The 19,574-nt window shown below is 25.8% G+C and overlaps 2 protein-coding genes and 3 pseudogenes across 2 annotated transcripts; 4 read left to right on the top strand and 1 right to left on the bottom strand.

The window, feature by feature from the left end:
- The first annotated feature begins 3,406 nt into the window (after window positions 1-3,406).
- On the top strand, window positions 3,407-4,958 carry LOC149061544 (uncharacterized; annotated as a pseudogene).
- Window positions 4,959-5,266: 308 nt separating this feature from the next.
- LOC149061545 (uncharacterized) lies at window positions 5,267-19,574 on the top strand (annotated as a pseudogene).
- LOC149061546 (uncharacterized) lies at window positions 5,573-8,308 on the top strand. Its single transcript, XM_089220949.1, has 8 exons — window positions 5,573-5,804; window positions 5,898-5,969; window positions 6,235-6,327; window positions 6,567-6,713; window positions 6,839-7,053; window positions 7,141-7,303; window positions 7,380-7,479; window positions 8,218-8,308. The coding sequence occupies exons 1-8, from the start codon at window positions 5,573-5,575 to the stop codon at window positions 8,306-8,308; spliced, it is 1,113 nt and encodes a 370-aa protein (XP_089077075.1).
- LOC149061547 (uncharacterized) lies at window positions 10,820-15,233 on the bottom strand. Its single transcript, XM_089216947.1, has 5 exons — window positions 14,869-15,233; window positions 13,945-14,116; window positions 13,008-13,116; window positions 12,367-12,503; window positions 10,820-11,020 (listed from the first exon to the last, which is right to left on the bottom strand). The coding sequence occupies exons 2-5, from the start codon at window positions 14,108-14,110 to the stop codon at window positions 10,983-10,985; spliced, it is 450 nt and encodes a 149-aa protein (XP_089073073.1). The 5' UTR covers window positions 14,111-14,116; window positions 14,869-15,233; the 3' UTR covers window positions 10,820-10,982.
- LOC149061548 (uncharacterized) lies at window positions 14,973-16,801 on the top strand (annotated as a pseudogene).

Below are 19,574 nucleotides of genomic sequence, written 5' to 3' on the forward strand. Positions count from 1 at the left end.
GAAAAATTATATCAATTCAAGAAAATGTTGCAAAAATATATAATTATGTGTCTTATAACAGTTTGACATTATGCTTTTTTCATTAGAATTTAATCTAAACTATTTTATTAATCTATATAAATGAATACCATGAGGGTGTATTTTAAAAACTCAATTTTGGTTTCAATGAAGGTTGGTATTAAAACCATGTATATTTATAATTACATGATATAACTTTGCCTCAAACAGAATATCAAGACAGTACCTAAGTCGTACAAGTGTGTCCAGACATACTAATTCGTAAATATATACAAGTGTTCTACTAGCAGCCAAAATATAAGCAATATTTTTTTGTTATTTTAATAAAATGTGCGATTAAAAGTAGATTCTAATATGATATGATTAATGTTTATATATATATTTAATTTTCAAACCATTTAGAACTGAATACGCCTTCATCAGGAGTACCTACTCAGTACATGTTACACGTCTAGTGTTTCTGGTATTTCAATTCATTAAATGTTATATACTGTTCAACAAATGGTTTTTTCATAGAAAATGTGGTAAAAAATTCTTAGACGAATCTTATTAGTATATTATTTGTTATTCATTCCAGCCATAGTGTATTATTTAAACTTTTTTATAAACATATCTAATGTAATAGCGGTGATGTTCATTTGTTAAATAAAAACGTGGGATATATACCGGTTAATCATTGAGATTATGAATGAAAATTGGACGATGCACACCATTGACTATGCCTACATTAGATTGCCCACCGAGTTCATATTACGCATTTAATCCTGGTACGATAATTCTTAAAATCTCAAATAGTCCTCCGTTCGATAGCTATGATTATGAAATTAACTGTAAACTCTATTTAAGATCGTACCTAATTTTCATACTGTTACTACAAAAATATATTATTAAAATTAACTTTTGAATTTATAACCATATGTAGTTTTTTGGCGCTTCCATTAAATATCGAAGACACATTCACTATCACTTATTCACGGCGATATCATTAGTATATTCCCCTGGTAGTTACATTTATTTTCAGACGAACTAAATCGTTTGAAATTCATTTGAATTGTTATTGTACATAACTTGAATCACATCACGTATTTTACAGTTTTATATTGACGTGCTTAAATACAGACAATCCATTATGAAAACTGTATATTGTTGGGAAAAATTATATTAATTCAAGAAAATGTTGCAAAAATATATAATTATGTGTCTTATAACAGTTTGACATTATGCTTTTTTCATTAGAATTTAATCTAAATTATTTTATTAATCTATATAAATGAAATACCATGAGGGTGTATTTTAAAAACAAAATTTTGGTTTCAATGAAGGTTGGTATTAAAATCATAAATATTTAAAATTACATGCTATAACTTTGCCTCGAACAGAATATCAAGACAGTACCTAAGTCGTACAAGTGTGTCCAGACATACTAATTCGTAAATATATACAAGTGTTCTACTAGCAGCCAAAATATAATCTATATTTTTGTTTTTATTTTAATAAAATGTGCGAATAAAAGTAGATTCTAAGATGATATGATTAATGTTAATATATATATTTAATTTTCAAACCGTTTAGAACTGAATACGCCTTCATCAGGAGTACGTACTCAGTACATGTTACACGTCTAGTGTTTCTGGTATTTCAATTCATTAAATGTTATATACTGTTCAACAAATGGTTTTTTCATAGAAAATGTGGTAAAAAATTCTTAGACGAATCTTATTAGTATATTATTTGTTATTCGTTCCAGCCATAGTGTATTATTTAAACTTTTTTATAAACATATCTAATGTAATAGCGGTGATGTTCATTTGTTAAATAAAAACGTGGGATATATACCAGTTACTCATTGAGATTATGAATGAAAATTGGACGATGCACACCATTGACTATGCCTACATTAGATTGCCCACCGAGTTCATATTACGCATTTAATCCTGGTACTATAATTCTTAAAATCTCAAATAGTCCTCCGTCGATAGCTATGATTTTGAAATTAACTGTAAACTCTATTTAAGATCGTACCTAATTTTCATACTGTTACTACAAAAATATATTATTAAAATTAACTTTTGAATTTATAACCAAATGTAGTTTTTTGGCGCTTCCATTAAATATCGAAGACACATTCACTATCACTTATTCACGGCGATATCAATAGTATATTCCCCTGGTAGTTACATTTCTTTTCAGACGAACTAAATCGTTTGAAATTCATTTGAATTGTTATTGTACATAACTTGAATCACATCACGTATTTTACAGTTTTATATTGACGTGCTTAAATACAGACAATCCAGTATGAAAACTGTATATTGTTGGGAAAAATTATATTAATTCAAGAAAATGTTGCAAAAATATATAAATATGTGTCTTATAACAGTTTGACATTATGCTTTTTTCGTTAGAATTTAATCTAAATTATTTTATTAATCTATATAAATGAAATACCATGAGGGTGTATTTTAAAAACAAAATTTTGGTTTCAATGAAGGTTGGTATTAAAATCATGTATATTTAAAATTATATGCTATAACTTTGCCTGGAACAGAATATCAAGACAGTACCTAAGTTGTACATGTGTGTCCAGACATACTAATTCGTAAATATATACAAGTGTTCTACTAGCAGCCAAAATATAATCTATATTTTTGTTTTTATTTTAATAAAATGTGCGAATAAAAGTAGATTCTAAGATGATATGATTAATGTTACTATATATATTTAATTTTCAAACCATTTAGAACTGAATACGCCTTCATCAGGAGTACGTACTCAGTACATGTTACACGTCTAGTGTTTCTGGTATTTCAATTCATTAAATGTTATATACTGTTCAACAAATGGTTTTTTCATAGAAAATGTGGTAAAAAATTCTTAGACGAATCTTATTAGTATATTATTTGTTATTCGTTCCAGCCATAGTGTATTATTTAAACTTTTTTATAAACATATCTAATGTAATAGCGGTGATGTTCATTTGTTAAATAAAAACGTGGGATATATACCAGTTAATCATTGAGATTATGGATGAAAATTTGACGATGCACACCATTGACTATGCCTACATTAGATTGCCCAACGAGTTCATATTACGCATTTAATCCTGGTACTATAATTCTTAAAATCGCAAATAGTCCTCTGTCGATAGCTATGATTTTGAAATTAACTGTAAACTCTATTTAAGATCGTTCCTAATTTTCATACTGTTACTAAAAAAATATATTATTAAAATTAACTTTTGAATTTATAACCATATGTAGTTTTTTGGCGCTTCCATTAAATATCGAAGACACATTCACTATCACTTATTCATGGCGATATCAATAGTATATTCCCCTGGTAGTTACATTTCTTTTCAGAAGAACTAAATCGTTTGAAATTCATTTGAATTGTTGATAATTATTCATTTAATGATATTTATGAACTAAATTTATTAGTTAATGTTGATGGTTTACCATTGTTCAAAAGTTCATCTGGTCAAGTGATTCCAATTTTAGTTACAATAATCAATATACCTCATTTAAAAAAAATTGTTTTGCCAGTTGGATTGTATTATGGATTAGAAAAACCAAGTGATATGAATATTTTTTTAGATTAATTTATTTCAGAAATAGTAGAATTATCGCAGCATGGTATAACAAACAGTAATGGTATATTATTTTCTATAAAAATTGTTGGTTTTGTTTGTGATGCACCAGCTAAAAAAGATTTACTAGGTATAAAGGGGCACGGAGGATATTTTTCATGTTCGTGGTTCTACAGTCAGCCGTAAAAGGGTATTTACAGAATTAAATTGTACAGCCAGAACACATGAAGATTTTATTAACTGGGCTGATTCTAATTATCGTCTTCGCGATACTGCTTTAGTTAGAATTCCTGAGATTCATTTTGTAAATTCATTTATATTAGATCCAATGCATTTAATATATTTGGGAGTTATGCGAACTATGCTAACAACGTGGTACCAGGGGACTCTTCCATATAAATTATCACAGCAGTTAATTAAAAAAATATCAGATTTTATGGAAATCCAAAATCTTCCAGAAGAATTTATAGGAAAACCAAGAGCTTTAAAGTATCTTCTTCGTTGGAAAGCTACTGAATTTCGTTCATTTTTATTATATACTGGACCAGTTGCCACAAGAGGAGTTTTAGACAGAGACAAATATAATAATTTCATGACATTAAATGTAGCAATTTCCATTTTACTTAACCCAAATAGTTGTGGTGATTTAGATTTGCGAAACTATGCTAGGCAATTACTAATGCATTTTGTTCAATCATTTATTAAAATATATGATGAAAGTTTTATTACACATAACTTTCATGGATTGATCCATTTGGTTGATGATGCTGATTATTTTTCATCGAAAATAAATGAATTTACATTGGATAAGATCTCAGCATTTCCATTTGAGAATTACTTACAAAAAATTAAGTCGATGGTTAGAGGTAGAAATAAGCCCCTAGAGCAAATTGGAAACCGAATGGCAGAACTGTTTTGTGATATTAGTTCGTCATTTCCATCCTTGAGAACTCTGAATCAACAGTTTCCTTTATTATCTCATATTCATTATAATAATGGTGCATTACCTCTTAAATGTGTGGGTCTCCAGTACAAGGAAATACATTTTCCTAATTTTAGCTTAAAAATTGAATCCCCAAATAACTGCTGTGGTCTAGAATGTGGAGACATAGTCATGGTAGAAAATATATGTCATTCTATTGATTTAAACTGTACTGTAATTATTGGTAGAACATTTTTAATCAAACGAAACTTTTTTGAAATTCCTTGTAGTAGCTCATTAATAGGTGTTTATGAAGTTGAAAAATTATCAGAGCCTGAATTGTGTCCCATTTCATTTATTTGTAAAAAATATGTGTATTTCAAGCATAAACATAATATTTATGTTGTTTTCCCCCTATTGCATACAGCATAATAATACAACAAGCTAATTTTTAATTTTATTAATTTCCAAACAAATTATAATTTTGTACATTATTGTATATAAATCATTATTAGCATCATATTCAACTATATAAATACACCTGTCTATATGGTATAACATTATTTATAATTTTTTCCTATATTTTATCCATTATTTTCCTTCTATCTTAATTATATATCACAATTTATATGAAGAATTTTAATTATTTATTCAGGTGCTTATTAATTTATTTTAATGATTATTAAAACAGCATACCATGATTTATGTTAGATATAATTGATTAAGTTTTTTATTTTAGAATGTGGACACTCATACATTTATATGAACCTCCAGATGCAAAAACCCCGGATTTAATTCCAAATGCATGGATAATCGATAATGTTACATGTTGGTACCCTATGTCATTTCGATTATCTAAAATAAAATCACTTGCTAGAGAAAAAGCAAAACCAAATACAAATGATTGGGAAAAATTTAAAATTGAAATAGTTGAGAGTAACATAGGTATCTAATTTACTATATTTATTTATTGTAAATTTATTACATTATTGTTTAAACTGATTATTTATTAATTTACAGATAATTATGATTATGGTATAAAACTTATGTATAAATTGTTGAAAAACAAAAGCAAAAAAAATTTACACTCTGATGCTGAATTGAAAGGACGTGGAATGAGAAAAAAATTAAAATATGAAGATCATAATACTAAAAATTTATTTTCTAATTTAACATCTGACTCTGATAATTCTGATGAAGCTTTCCATATCAGTATCAAACAGAAGTCATCATCAACAACCCAGTTAGACTATCCGAATTTTCCAAAAGAAAAAAAAGGTATTAATATGATTACATTAGTTCAGTAGTGAGTTATTATTATTATTTCTAGGTATAGTTTATGTTTAAATGATACATTTTTGTTTTTCTTAGAAAATCATAATTTTGATGAATGCGCTGTACTAAAAGAAAAAACAAGCACTCCCCGCCAAAGCAATAAGTTAGGTATGTATAATTAATAGACTTAAATAAAATTATTGTGATCATAAAATTCAGAAATTAAAATAACACAAATGTCAAATTCTATTTTTGTTGATAATGGGAATATATTTTAATAATTCAAATGAACTTGCTTAAGAAAAATGAGATAATTATGTAAAATGAAATACCTACAGCTGATATTCTAATTACTTATTTAATAAAATGTTGTGTAATGTAATTGTTTAATACATTTTAAATTAATAATAAATGTAACTTTCTTAATCAACAGGATTATCTGCAATAAATACAAGTACACCATTAGATAATCATCAATTAATTGATACTGATTTTGAGACTCCTCATATTGGAATACATAATAACTGTAAGAATATTATATAACGTTATATTAGTAAATAAATTATGGCAGTATTTTATTATAATAAAATGAACATTTTTTATAAGTGAATTATTTATTGTAATTCAAGCATTACATAGAATAATTTACTTATCTTAATATATTTTTAAAGTTTTTACATTTTTTTGAAACTAAGTTAGATTTTGGACTAGTTGTTTATGACTATTTCTAATATTATTTATAATTATTGTTTAATTTAATTTTAGATGACTCAGCTCTAAGTAATGTAAACTGCAAATTAAATAAGAAAAATAATCATCATTGTTCGTTTGAATCTCAAAATAACAATACAAACAAAGATGAAAACTATCAACTATTAGTATCGTTGGGACATCAACTTTGTCGTCTATCTGGTAATAAAAAAAAAAAATTATTATTACTTAAACTACATAAATTTGTATGTTTATTAACACTAAATGACAATGTATTATAATGTTAGATATGAAAATATATTAATTAAATATTTTAACAATTACAGCTGACTTTATGAAGTTCAAATCAAACATGAATTACTTAAAACTGGAATTAACTTCATTCATTGAAAATAAAGAGGCTTCAACACTTCAAAATAATACATTCAATCAGGAAAAAACTGATGATGTTTTATCAACATTCCCAATTAATGACGAGGAAAAGCTTTTGACTCTCGAATCAAAGCTCACATTTTATGACCTTGGATATAGTGATAAATTGGTACCTACCTATCTATAACTTATTTTATAAGCATTAAATTATTGTGTTAAATAATGTTTGTTTTTTTTATACATGTATGAATAACAGTTGTCAACATTTATGTTTGCTTCTGAAGGGAAATCAATTTCCAAAGTAACCAATAGTTTATTGAAAACAATATTTACTGATAAATTTGCATCTGCCTTTAGCTGGAAAGGTCAAAAAGAAAAAAAGAAATTAGAAAATTATAAAATTTTCAAAGTTATTATAAGTAAGTCATATTATTATTTTTTTATTATTATAACATATTATTGAGGTAAACATAATTTGTGTAAATATTGTTTTAGACTGTGTTGGTAAAAAATTTCCTAATTCAGAAAACTACAAGATGGATGTCATTGCAAGTGTAATGAATTGGTTTGCCCAAGCACCTACTAGAATTCTTAGGTATGTTTATTATACATATAATAATATATAGTAGTTTTTTGCACTATACACTAAACATTAAATATTTATGATACAACGTCAATAATTTATATTGATTTTTGAAATTTGTTTTCTTGTATTATAATGGAAGATATATAAGTTTTATAGGTTCTGTTATGTTATAAATACTGAGAATGTATCAGTTTTAACTAAATTACCTAGTTTCTTATAATCTTTTTAATTTTTGTTGGGTGTTATAGCTTAAACATTGGTATTTATTATTAATTCATTTAAATGATAATAAAATAAATAAGTGATATTATTTATTCTTTCAATATGATAAATTTATTAGTTATAACTTATAAACATAATAATATGGCATTGAGTATATTTTATATTTCTTAATCACATCATTATAAGAACTGGTTTCTGTGTTGAGAATTATAGCCATTAATTTTGAAACTACATAATACTTACATACTTATCAGTATATAGTACCAATAAGTGATAATTTTTAAAAATTATTAAACTTGAATTTTCACAAGTAGCATATATTATATTTTGAATTTATTTTATATATAGACTGGGCCCAAGGACACAAATAATTTATGTGTACATATTTATAGACATAGTATAAATAAATAACTATCATCTTTATACATCAATATCTAAATAATACATTTTAATCCAAATATAAAATTGTATTATAATTATAGTAATATATTTATGTTGAATTTATTTTTGTTTTGTTTAATATAGAGACGAAAAAAGAAACATAAAATCTACTGAAAATATGCCAGCCGAAGGACTACTACAATCATCATCATTTGATGAAGATGATACTATATAATTCATTATTCATATAATATTATAATATACTATTAATTATCATTATATATTTAGTATTATAATATTATTATATTTTATAGCCTGGGCTATATCAAATATATTATGAATGTTATTTTAAAAATAATAACAGTTGTTGATTTTGTTTATTTTCCTGAATAAAAAAAAAATATTGCAAAATAAATAATTATATATTTTATGTAATTTTTATGATTTAGCATGTGAATGTCAATTTTATTGTTTCCGTCAAAGCTATTTTTACCTATATTATTGAGATGGAGTTTAAGAACCTTTAGTCTGTCTATATATAGTTTATATATAGATCTGATAATTTATACACATCATCTTATATTATAGATGATATTTGGGTGTTTTATAAAAAAAAAAAACATTTTAAAAATACCTTAAAACAATAAAAAAAAGATATTTTAAGTATATGAAATAAATTCATGTGAATTTACATAAAATGTATTCCGATAAAAAAAAATTGAGGTCGTTAATTGATCACTAAATTGTTATACGTAACATAATAATTAAGATACCAGTGTTATAGACATGGTGGTGCTGGTGGAGTTGTAACCTTCCCTCCCAACCCTGAAAGTTTAAGAAAATGAAAAAATTATTTCTATACCTTGTCCATGAAAGTTACTGCAATTAAAAATTTGTTAAAACAGCCTTCAGTAATCAGTAACCGATAAATAAAAATTCTGGACACTCAAAAAAACAAAAAAACTGTGAAATACATATAGGTAGTGCTAAATAGTAACCAATAATTACTAGGTACACAAAATCAATTTTCTATTGAGACTGATAATTGATAAACTGAAATTAATTATTATGTAGGTATGAAAAATGTATATATAAGTTACTTGACAAAATGTAATATAGTACAACAAATTAAATGAAGGTTTAATTTATATATAGCTAACAATGTCAATCATGTTATTTTTTTCATTTTTGTAGTACCTATGTTGTTTTATTGAAAGTACTAATTTAAATATTTTGGGTAACTCTTTTTCAATTTTGTAATCATGTCATTAAAAATAAAATTCTGATTTTAAATGTGGAATGAAAACAAACTTTGATTTTTGGAATTTGAAAACACAAAAAGGTACCAAGGTTTTTTTTAATCAAATTAATTTAATTACATACCAACCAAGTTCATCCATGTACAATTAAAATAGTTATATAAATCTATATAATATTAAACAAAAATTAAAATTTACAATTATAATATTATTATCAATAGATAGTTAGTTTGTATTAAATGGTTTAGTTTTACAGTAAAGGAACTATCTAATACATAATGTACCTACTATATCACATACAGTAATATCTTTTTCGTATAAACTATTAGCTTCAATTACTATAATATCTTACAAACAATTGTTTAAACAATATGTCATGGTTAATATAAGTACCAATCGGAAATACAACATTATCGGTTATAATGGTTGATAATTTTTAACAATGCTAAAATTGGATAAAACTGACTGCTAGAAGATTTAATTAAAGGGAGTCCACTATAGTATAAATAAACAACTAATATATTGAAGGAATGTAGACTTTTTAAATGTATTGTTTGTGCTATATTTTAAGAGTTTGCTACACCCACAAGTAACGTAATTAATCATTATCATATTGGTTATCAGTTTTATCATATAAATTCTAGGATTATAATTTGGTGTTTTGGTGAGCCCAGGTTGATGTTAACTAAGATTTAAAATAATATTATCATAATAGAAATCACAAGGTATGACCACATCAAATGCCATTTTATGGTATGTTAGCACACTACATAGGATGTACATATGTAAAGTATAAAAAGTAAAGAAGTTGAAACACTCAACACCCTAGACACATTATTGTAGGCCACCCAAAACGTTCACTTCCGTGATGTTCAATATTTAAACACACCAGAAAGGTATGAAGTTACAAAATATTCAAAATTTTGGACTCTTAAGTCATAACTTTAGACCGGCGAAGAGTGTCGCTTGTATAAACAGATATATATAAATATAATGTTCTATATTGAAATATTCTAGTTTAGTTTTATATACGTCATAAGATAAAAATGTTGTTTAAAAATCATAATTCAATTTGCTTTATTCAAATTATCTTATTTAACCAACCTAATATGGTAAAATTGCTTCCTAAACCAACCAATGAACAAATTATTTTCTTTTTATTATATTAAAATAATAATCAATCATACATATTATGATTTCTTAAAATTACATTTTGTGGTACAATTTTAGTTCTTTGTTCTTTAATAATTATTATTATTCTAACTGAAACATTTACATTGAATGTAAATTACTAGTGTATGATAAACAAAACAAATAAAAAATAATAAGTCAGAAAATCATGTATAAAAATAAAAATCTTATATTATTATTTGAGTTTGGTAATAAAAACTAATTTATAATTGTTAAATCTACATTTACTTTCTTATACATACTAATTTAAGTATTTGATACATATTATATTATTATTATTTTATTTTGCACTATAAATTAAATTGCAATATAATGTTTAAAATTGAAAAATAAAATGTTGGGATATCTATAGATAGTTCATATATGATAGTATATCATATTAATAATTTAATTATAACAAAAGATTGAAATATATTTTTGAAGCTGCAATATAATGTTGACAGTTGCTTGGTGTACTTGTTACTTATCCAATTGAAGATATTCCAATACTTGCATCACTGAAAAATTGAAACAAATTATTAAATCAACTTTTAGTTTGTGGATTTGGATACTATTTAAGTGTATTTATTGCTATGATTATATACATTGGATGGGTAATATTGAAATTATGGAACATTAGATGTTTATACGATGATACTCGCTTAGAGCCATTTGTAGATAATTTATTTCAACCTATTTGTGTGTTTGTGTGAAAAAATATGATATCATCAATTCCACCACACTATATTTTTATTAAGATAATTATAAGCATCTAAATCCCTCCAGTACAAGAAGCTTTAAGTGCAGTAGGGCAGCATTTTATTTACACAACATTAGAAGGTATGTTTTGAGTTTTATATTTATAAGCTAAATTTTTCATTCTAACTATATACTCAATGTATCATAACTAAACTTGAATTTGAACGAAAAAGGTTAAAATTTATTTTGTTGAATCTGAGAGCATACTTAATGGTATTTGAGTTAAAATGGAACAAATAAAAATGTAGTTAGTTGTCCTAAATTCTAGGACAAGGTGTCAAGATATAAGAATATTGTCATTTTAAAAAATAAAATTATTTTTACTATTAAAAATAAACTATATTGAACTGTTTATAAATAGTTTTGTAAGAAATCACAATAACGTCTAAGTATCTAGTTCTATTTCAACAAATTCCAAGGAATTCAAATGCACTCCAAGACCCTTACAAGCCACTCATGAGCCCTTTAAGGCTGCATCCGAATTGGTTCCCGATATTCTAGGTAGGCGGCACACGTCCGAATTGCTTCCCGATACAGACTTACGAAAAAGCAAAATACAATATAATATAAATGAAATATTTAATATTATAATTAATATTTTAAATGAAAAAATTGGTGAATTCTTCGATTATATTTTAAAAATTATATTGAAAAAGATAGCTCACTTCCACCAACAATGTGGGCTGAATGTACCAGTAGTATAGAACGAACTATACTAATTGCTGTGAATCATTTCACAGAAAATTCAACAGTTGCTTTTATTCCGCACATCCGAACATATAAAAATAATGAAATCAGTAGATTAAAATTTTTTTTAAATGTTTGTTATAAGTTTTTACCTCAATAATAGAAAATAATAACTATAAAGAAAATAAACGAATTAAAAAAAACGATATACCGCATATATTTATTATTAGGTATTTATTTTATATTTTTAAATTAAGATTTTAATTTATTTTTAATGTTTGTTATATATTATTTATTAAGCCAAAATTTTAACAACTCGGGAACTAATTCGGATATACCCTTTGAAAGAACCCGGGAACCAATTCGGGCATTTCAGAACCAATTCGGACACTCCGATTTAAAGTATGTAGGTACTTACGTAGATCAAAATAATAAAATAAAATATTAGTGTAATCCGTTTTTCGGATTTTAAACGTAAATCCCGGTTTTGGTTTTGGAGTCGTAGTTGTAGTTGAAGTAGAAGTTGAAGTTAAAGTTGTAGTTGCAATTGTAGCCCTGGAATTTATACATATTAATTAGTTACTGAAAAAATTACATAAGTAATTTGAAATGTAGTAGAATCTTATATAGATACATTTCTATTAAATTAAGTTAGAACATTTTTTATTATTAACAGGTTAACCGCCATGTGTACCATCTCTGGTACATGGTTGATTTGCCATTCGTATTCTAATTTTACCTAAACAAATTAATTTATAAGATATTAATGGGCTAGTCGAAAATTTGTTTGTCTAGCGGGCTACGAAATATTTTCCTGTGTTAAAATCGTATTTAAGTGTACCATAGTAGGCACGCAAAAACATATTGGCAAAACAACAAGTGTACCAAAAATGGCACACGTAGCGCTTTTGGCAATGTACTGAAAAATAACGTAGCAGTTAACCTGTTAAGTTTGTAACTTTGTTTATGAATTTATCGTAAGTTTATTTTTATATAAATTTTGTTGAATGGTTAATTTAAGTTTACAATTTTAGATATTTTATTTATGTTATTACATACCATTTCGATTCAGGAAGGCAATAATGATCTTTCAAATATTTCCTGGTGCACGGAGTTATTTTACAACACTCATTAGCGATAGCCCTTTTAGATTTGAACGAGTGACTTCCTGAAAACAAAGGTAAATCATTAGCAAAGACAAACATTTTTCAATAAATCTAACTAAATAGAATATGCTTATAATAAGTTAACATGATCATCAGATTACCATTTACCATATTTCTTTTACATTTTATTCAATTTTAAATTGTTTTAATTACAAACTAAAATATACAAGGAGTAGCAAGGAAAGGGAAGATTAGAACCCCTAAAATGTTAAAAAATTTTAAAAAAAGTTTGCTTTTTAGTTCTTAATGTATTATATTAGAGCATTACGAGAAAACATAATGTTTATTTCGTCAAATCTACATCAGCACGCTATGACCATAATGATAAATCAAAATTTCTCCGTATCTTAGTAAGATACACTCGATAGTCGATAGTGTCAAAATAATCGATTATTTCGATTAATCGATAGATTTTGAAAACAAAATGTATAATATTTACTATATTCTTAGTTTTACGATATTATTTAATTCGCTATTTGTTCGATAGTGAATTGGATTGATATAATCGATATCATCGATACGACTTATACCACCATCATGACTCCTGTGGCTAGAAACCTTAACCGCGGGGGAGGGGGGCATCGCAGTCTTTGAGAAAGATTTTAAATGATCTAACTAAGTTATGAAATTTTCGTTTTATTTTTTCATACTTATAAAAAATGAGAAGAAACACAAACCCCGATAATTAACTGTGTGTGTGTGATAGGTATCTAATTTTGTATTCTAGAGTTCGTTGATTTTACAATTAATATAAACTTTATAGGTTAATTTCGACCAATAGACGATACTATTATAATTAAGAATAAGGTACTATAGAAAATTATATTCACGTGGATCTTCGTTGTAGCGGCCTTTGCAGATGATTGAGAGCTCAACTGCGAGATTTGATCCACAAAACCTGAACGGAGCTTCCCAGTACGAACTATTATTAGCGATAGATCCAAGAATTAAGTCAACGCACAAGCTCAGTACCAAAATAATCAAATTGAACTTCATGATTTTCTGAAATAATACACAACATTATACGATGTGACTATAATATGTTAAAAACCTGCAGAATAAAACTAATACGTTTTTGATCTTGATTATTGTTAAATTCATTTGTAAATTAATATTATTGATAAATTAAATACTAAAAATAATATTTTTTTATCACACAAATATAGCATATCTTATGCAATTTTTATGAAATTATCGAACGATTTTTGTTATATAAATTTAAATTGTTGAAACCTAGTTTTTTTTAATTAATAATAAACCAACTAATAGGTAAGTAACAAAAAATATCATGCTAAGTATCAATATATGAAAGCCTATGTTGATAGGTACCTATTATTCATACTTGTATAATTTTTAGGCCGTTGGTAGGTTAATTTATTCTACGAATATAAGAAATATATTTCTACTGCATTCTATTTATTTTAAGTTAGGTTAGGTTAGTCTGCACATAAAATTATTTAACGTTATTTAAAAATTGAAAACTAATTTAACTGTAATTTTCCATCAGAATTTACATAAGTAGGTACATACTAATTGAATGTAAATCTTTATTTCTAAATAAATATATTATATGTTTTGTTTGTGAAAAATATTTACATACAACAATATAAGATATTTAACTATATAACTCAATAAATAAAAATATTTATTCAATATGTATCTTGATTAATTTTATATTAAATTTTACCATTGAAATTACCTAACAATAAGACCAATAAGTAGTCTGTTGATAGTACTTAATATATATAACATACCTTATTAGAGGTACAATGTCCGTGTAGGATATAGTAGATAGTTAGATTTATCTGGTAGAAGACTAGAAGAGTAACAATAATATTGGACGAACACTGCAGTCAAAATGAATTGTGATCATTCGCAGTATGGTGTAGTTCTGAGTCCTGACGCAGCTCTCACCTAAATATATAAAGTTATTATAGATTGAGAAAGTAGTGAAGAGGAGGGGATTGATAAAACCACACACTTGTATGTGGTGAAAAAGGTACGTTATAGGCTATAGGCCAGGAGTTCCCAAAGTTAACTATTCCCCCCTCCTTGTTGATGATTCTGAAATTCAAAGAGTCCTGCTTTAACCTCTGCTTTACCAAGAGATTCTAGGACATTATTGAAAATATCCAAGACTAAATTTTGTTCAAAAATAGTTTTTCCTGGAAAATATATCCATATAGGACTTGAAAAACAACTTAAAAGAATTATTTCTGGAACTTTTCAAGATTTAATTCATAGTTTCAAACTAATAATTAATATAGATGGTATTCCAATTTTTAAAAGTTCAAACATACAAGTGATACCAATTTTATTTGGGATATATTTTAGATATAAATTAACTACAATATAAAGTGTTCTCAATTGGTTTATATTTTGGTAAAGGTAAACCTCATGATATGGATTGTTACCTAGAAGAATTTGTTAATGAAGTCAATTATTTATCAGAGAATGGTATTTTACATCAAAGTGGAAAAACAATTCCAGTAAAAGTTGTTGCTGTCTGTTGTGATGCCCCTGTAAAGGCAGACATTCTTGGTATAAAGTCTTTTAGTGGGTATAACTTTTTATAATATTGGTTAGATACAGAATTTAGAAAAACTGAAACGTTACTTACAAAAATCCCAGGACTGCATTTTAACAACTCGTTTGTTTTAGATAAAATGCACCTTGTTTATTTAGGAGTAATTCGTACTATGATTTTAACATGGAGTACAGGAAATGTTCCTCACAAGTTGTCTAGCCAACTCTGTCTTAGATTATCATCATTATTAGTTGAATATCGTTCATGTGTACCTATTGAAATTAATAGGAAGCCAAGAGAACTGAAACATTTCTTCGTTTTGAAAGCTATTGAATTTCGAACATTTTTGCTATATTTAGGACCAGTTGTCTTAAAATCTGTTTTTACTAGTAAAAAATATGAGAACTTTTCAACTTTTAATTTTGCAGTGACTATATTATTATCACCTAAAATGTGTAAAGATAGTGGATGTGTAATTATGCCAGATCATTACTACGGTATTTTGTTGAAGACTTTATTCATCTGTATAATAAAGACTTTATCACTCATAATTTCCACGGTTTAATTCATATAGTAGATGACTCTGATCACTATTCAGGAATAACATCAAATTTTACTTTAGAAACAATATCTGCATTTCAATTTGGAAATTATTTGCAAAAAATTAATCAATGGTGCGAGGATATAATAAACCAGCTGAACAAATTTGTAATCGATTATTAGGTGAATGTTTTTTATTGGAAAACTATTTTGAAACTCCTCGGCAATCATCATTATCAAAAATATCAAATATTCACTGTGATGGTCCTCTACTAGCAAATTGTTGTGGACCACAATACAAGATTCATATGTTTCAACACTTTCAATTAAGAATAACAAAACCTGATAATTGCTGTGGGTCAAAAAATGGTGATATTATAATGGTGCACAACTTTGCTTATTCAAAGTCACTAAAAACTGAAGTTGTCATTGGTAAAAAATTTATATCACAAGAAGATTACTATTCAGTGCCGTGTAATAGCTCATCACTTGGAATTTATGTTGTTCAACATTTATCCATCTTAAAAATGTGGCCAGTTTCAGAAATTTGCTTAAAATATATATATTTCCCATACAAAAACCAGTCTTATATTGTCTTACCTTTAATTCATCTATGTTAAATACCTATTGTAAATGTAAAGATTATTTATTAGGATAAGTATATTTTGTACTTTAAATATTAGGTTATAAGTGTTAGATTTCTGAACAATAAGATGGAGAATGTTACTTCTAAAGCATGTAAAATATTTGTTAATTTAATTTAAAACTTAAATGCTGAATGATGTAAATTTAATGATTATGTATTCAGATTTCAGTTACATATATATATATTTTATTTTAAGTTTAAGGTTGTTTATGTTTGCTTATGAATTGAGGCCGAGCATAAAATAGAAAAAATATATAAATTTGTTGTGTTAATAATCAATTAAATTGTTTTCTTATTACTGCAATGTGCAATTAATTACAAAATTATCATTGACTACTTTTTATAGTGCTATTTTTATGCCCCAACAAGTTATTATTAACCTATATCATATAATATTTGAAAAAAATACTTATATCAAAATTGATTTATTCTTATATAGGTGATTATGAAAGAGGATACAAAATTATGATAAAAGCAAATAAAAAACAAAGCGAGTCAAATTTAGAGTCAGAATTTGAAATGAGAGGTAAAGGTTGCCAAAATAAAACAACTTCTTCAAGGCTACTTTTTGAAATTAGTAGTAGCAATGAGGATATTGCTCTGGATAAAAATGATCTACATCCTCTGACCAGTTCTACTGAAATCCTAGAACCACAAGCCAGTTTACGACCAACCAACATTGATCGTCAGTTTCCTACTCCTCCACCTATATTGTTGAAATCTGCTACAAAGAGGACATATAATTCAATATCAACATTGTCACCTTCTACTTCAAGCTCAATTTCTAGTGCAATTATGAGTACTCCAGTCGATAGTGATAAGATTTCTAAGTCTGTATGTCCTTTAATAGGTACACGTTATAGTAAGAACGAACACTGATGCTCTTCATCAGACCTGTGTTTCATTTCTGATGAGTTAAAAATCTTAAATTATTTACTGATTATTTTTAAAGTTATTAATTTTAATTGTACCATTATTGAAGCCAATATTATGAAATTAAGAAATACTGTTTCTTATATTAAACATCATCTCATTGATAATAAAGATACAACCGATGATAAAAAACCTGTAGTAGTATCTAATTATGAAATGGACAATGTAGTATTTCCAATAAAAAGTGAAGATGGTCTTAAAATGTTAGAAAAAAAACTTGAAGATATTGAATATTTCCATAAACTGGTAATTATGAAATGTTTAAGGTAGCTAGTAGTTAAATTAATATTTTTTTTTTGTTATTTTTGAAAGTTTTAACTAATGCATAATAATATTTTATGTGTTAGTTAAATTAAATAACACATTTTGATTTAATATTATAGTACATACCTAAATTCTTTTAAATTAATAAGCCAAGGTTAGTTTATATTATTACTAGAAACCAATTTATAAATTGAAACAATACATATATATATATATATATATATATATATATATAAATAGTTCCTAAATAAAAATTCTCTCCTAAGTAATATAATTTCATTATTCCTACCTATATTAAAGAACATCACTATACTAAAAACAAGTACTTATATAATATGTATACAAAACAATATATATAATATTTTAAGCACATAGATATATTTAGGGTTATGAAGAACAAAATTATTAAATACTATTGTAAGTTATTAAAAAAAATTGTGTTTATCTGTGTCACCCATAGGCTCTATATATAGCGCCAAAATCTCTGAATCTATCAACTCATTATCTTGATAAATAATAATTTTTTCAACTTTGGATTTTTACTAAAATATTGTAATTATTTTAGCTACAATAATACACAAATAAACTTAAAATCAAAAAAAAAAAAAAAGTTAGTGTTGTGAATTTGTGATATCCTTTAATAAAATTATATTTTCTGTATTTTAAAATATGTTTTAGACCATGCATTAATAATGTACAATTAACTTAATAGGTGTCCACAATTGCATTTACCAATGGTGGGATAAAGAGTTTATCTAAAATGACAACATCGACAATGAGAATAATGTTTTTCGATGAATTTATAGCAGATTATAGTTGGAAGGGGCAAAAAAAAAAGTCTTGAAGCAAGTCCAATTCACAAAGTTATAATAAGTAGGCAATATTCATATCAACTATATTTTATTATTTACAATTTTAATATTTGTTAAGAAGTTTCACATCCTTGAATTACACACAACATTGTTAATTTTCTAAGGCTGATTCTTACAATATCCAGTTAAAGTTGTCGGACTCTTATAACCTCCGGAATTCTGCCGGTAATAAAATCTGTTATCAGTCTGTTAGCATTAACTGACACTACCGTATATTGTAAGAACGACCCTAACAGTAATAAAGAATAATTTTGAATAGAGTTATTAATGTTTCATAAATCTCGTAGTAAATCACACACTTTTATAATATAATGTTCAAAATTGTAGAGAAGCTTGTTTCCAAATTAAATGTGTATATCTCATATTTTGTATTAGGTACATTATTTTATGTCATATTATATTGTTTTATACTTTTTTATTAGGTGCGATATAACACAAATTTCCTACCACTACAAAAGCTGGTATTATAGAAATCATAAGCCCATGGATGGCTCAGAGCGAAACCAGAATTAAAAGGTACACATTTTCAGTTATTTTATTTACATTATTATAAGATTTAAATTAAATATACATTTTTTAATATGATTGTATTTATTAATTATAGAAATGCCATTAAATTATCTTTAGACTACTGCAGCAATAGATGATGATCTTGCCACATCTGACCAGCCTATCTGA

Source organism: Diuraphis noxia, unplaced genomic scaffold (assembly GCF_037042655.1).
Source record: "Diuraphis noxia isolate RWA-SAM2 unplaced genomic scaffold, SU_Dnox_SAM2 contig0001, whole genome shotgun sequence".
NCBI classification, from domain to species: domain Eukaryota; kingdom Metazoa; phylum Arthropoda; class Insecta; order Hemiptera; family Aphididae; genus Diuraphis; species Diuraphis noxia.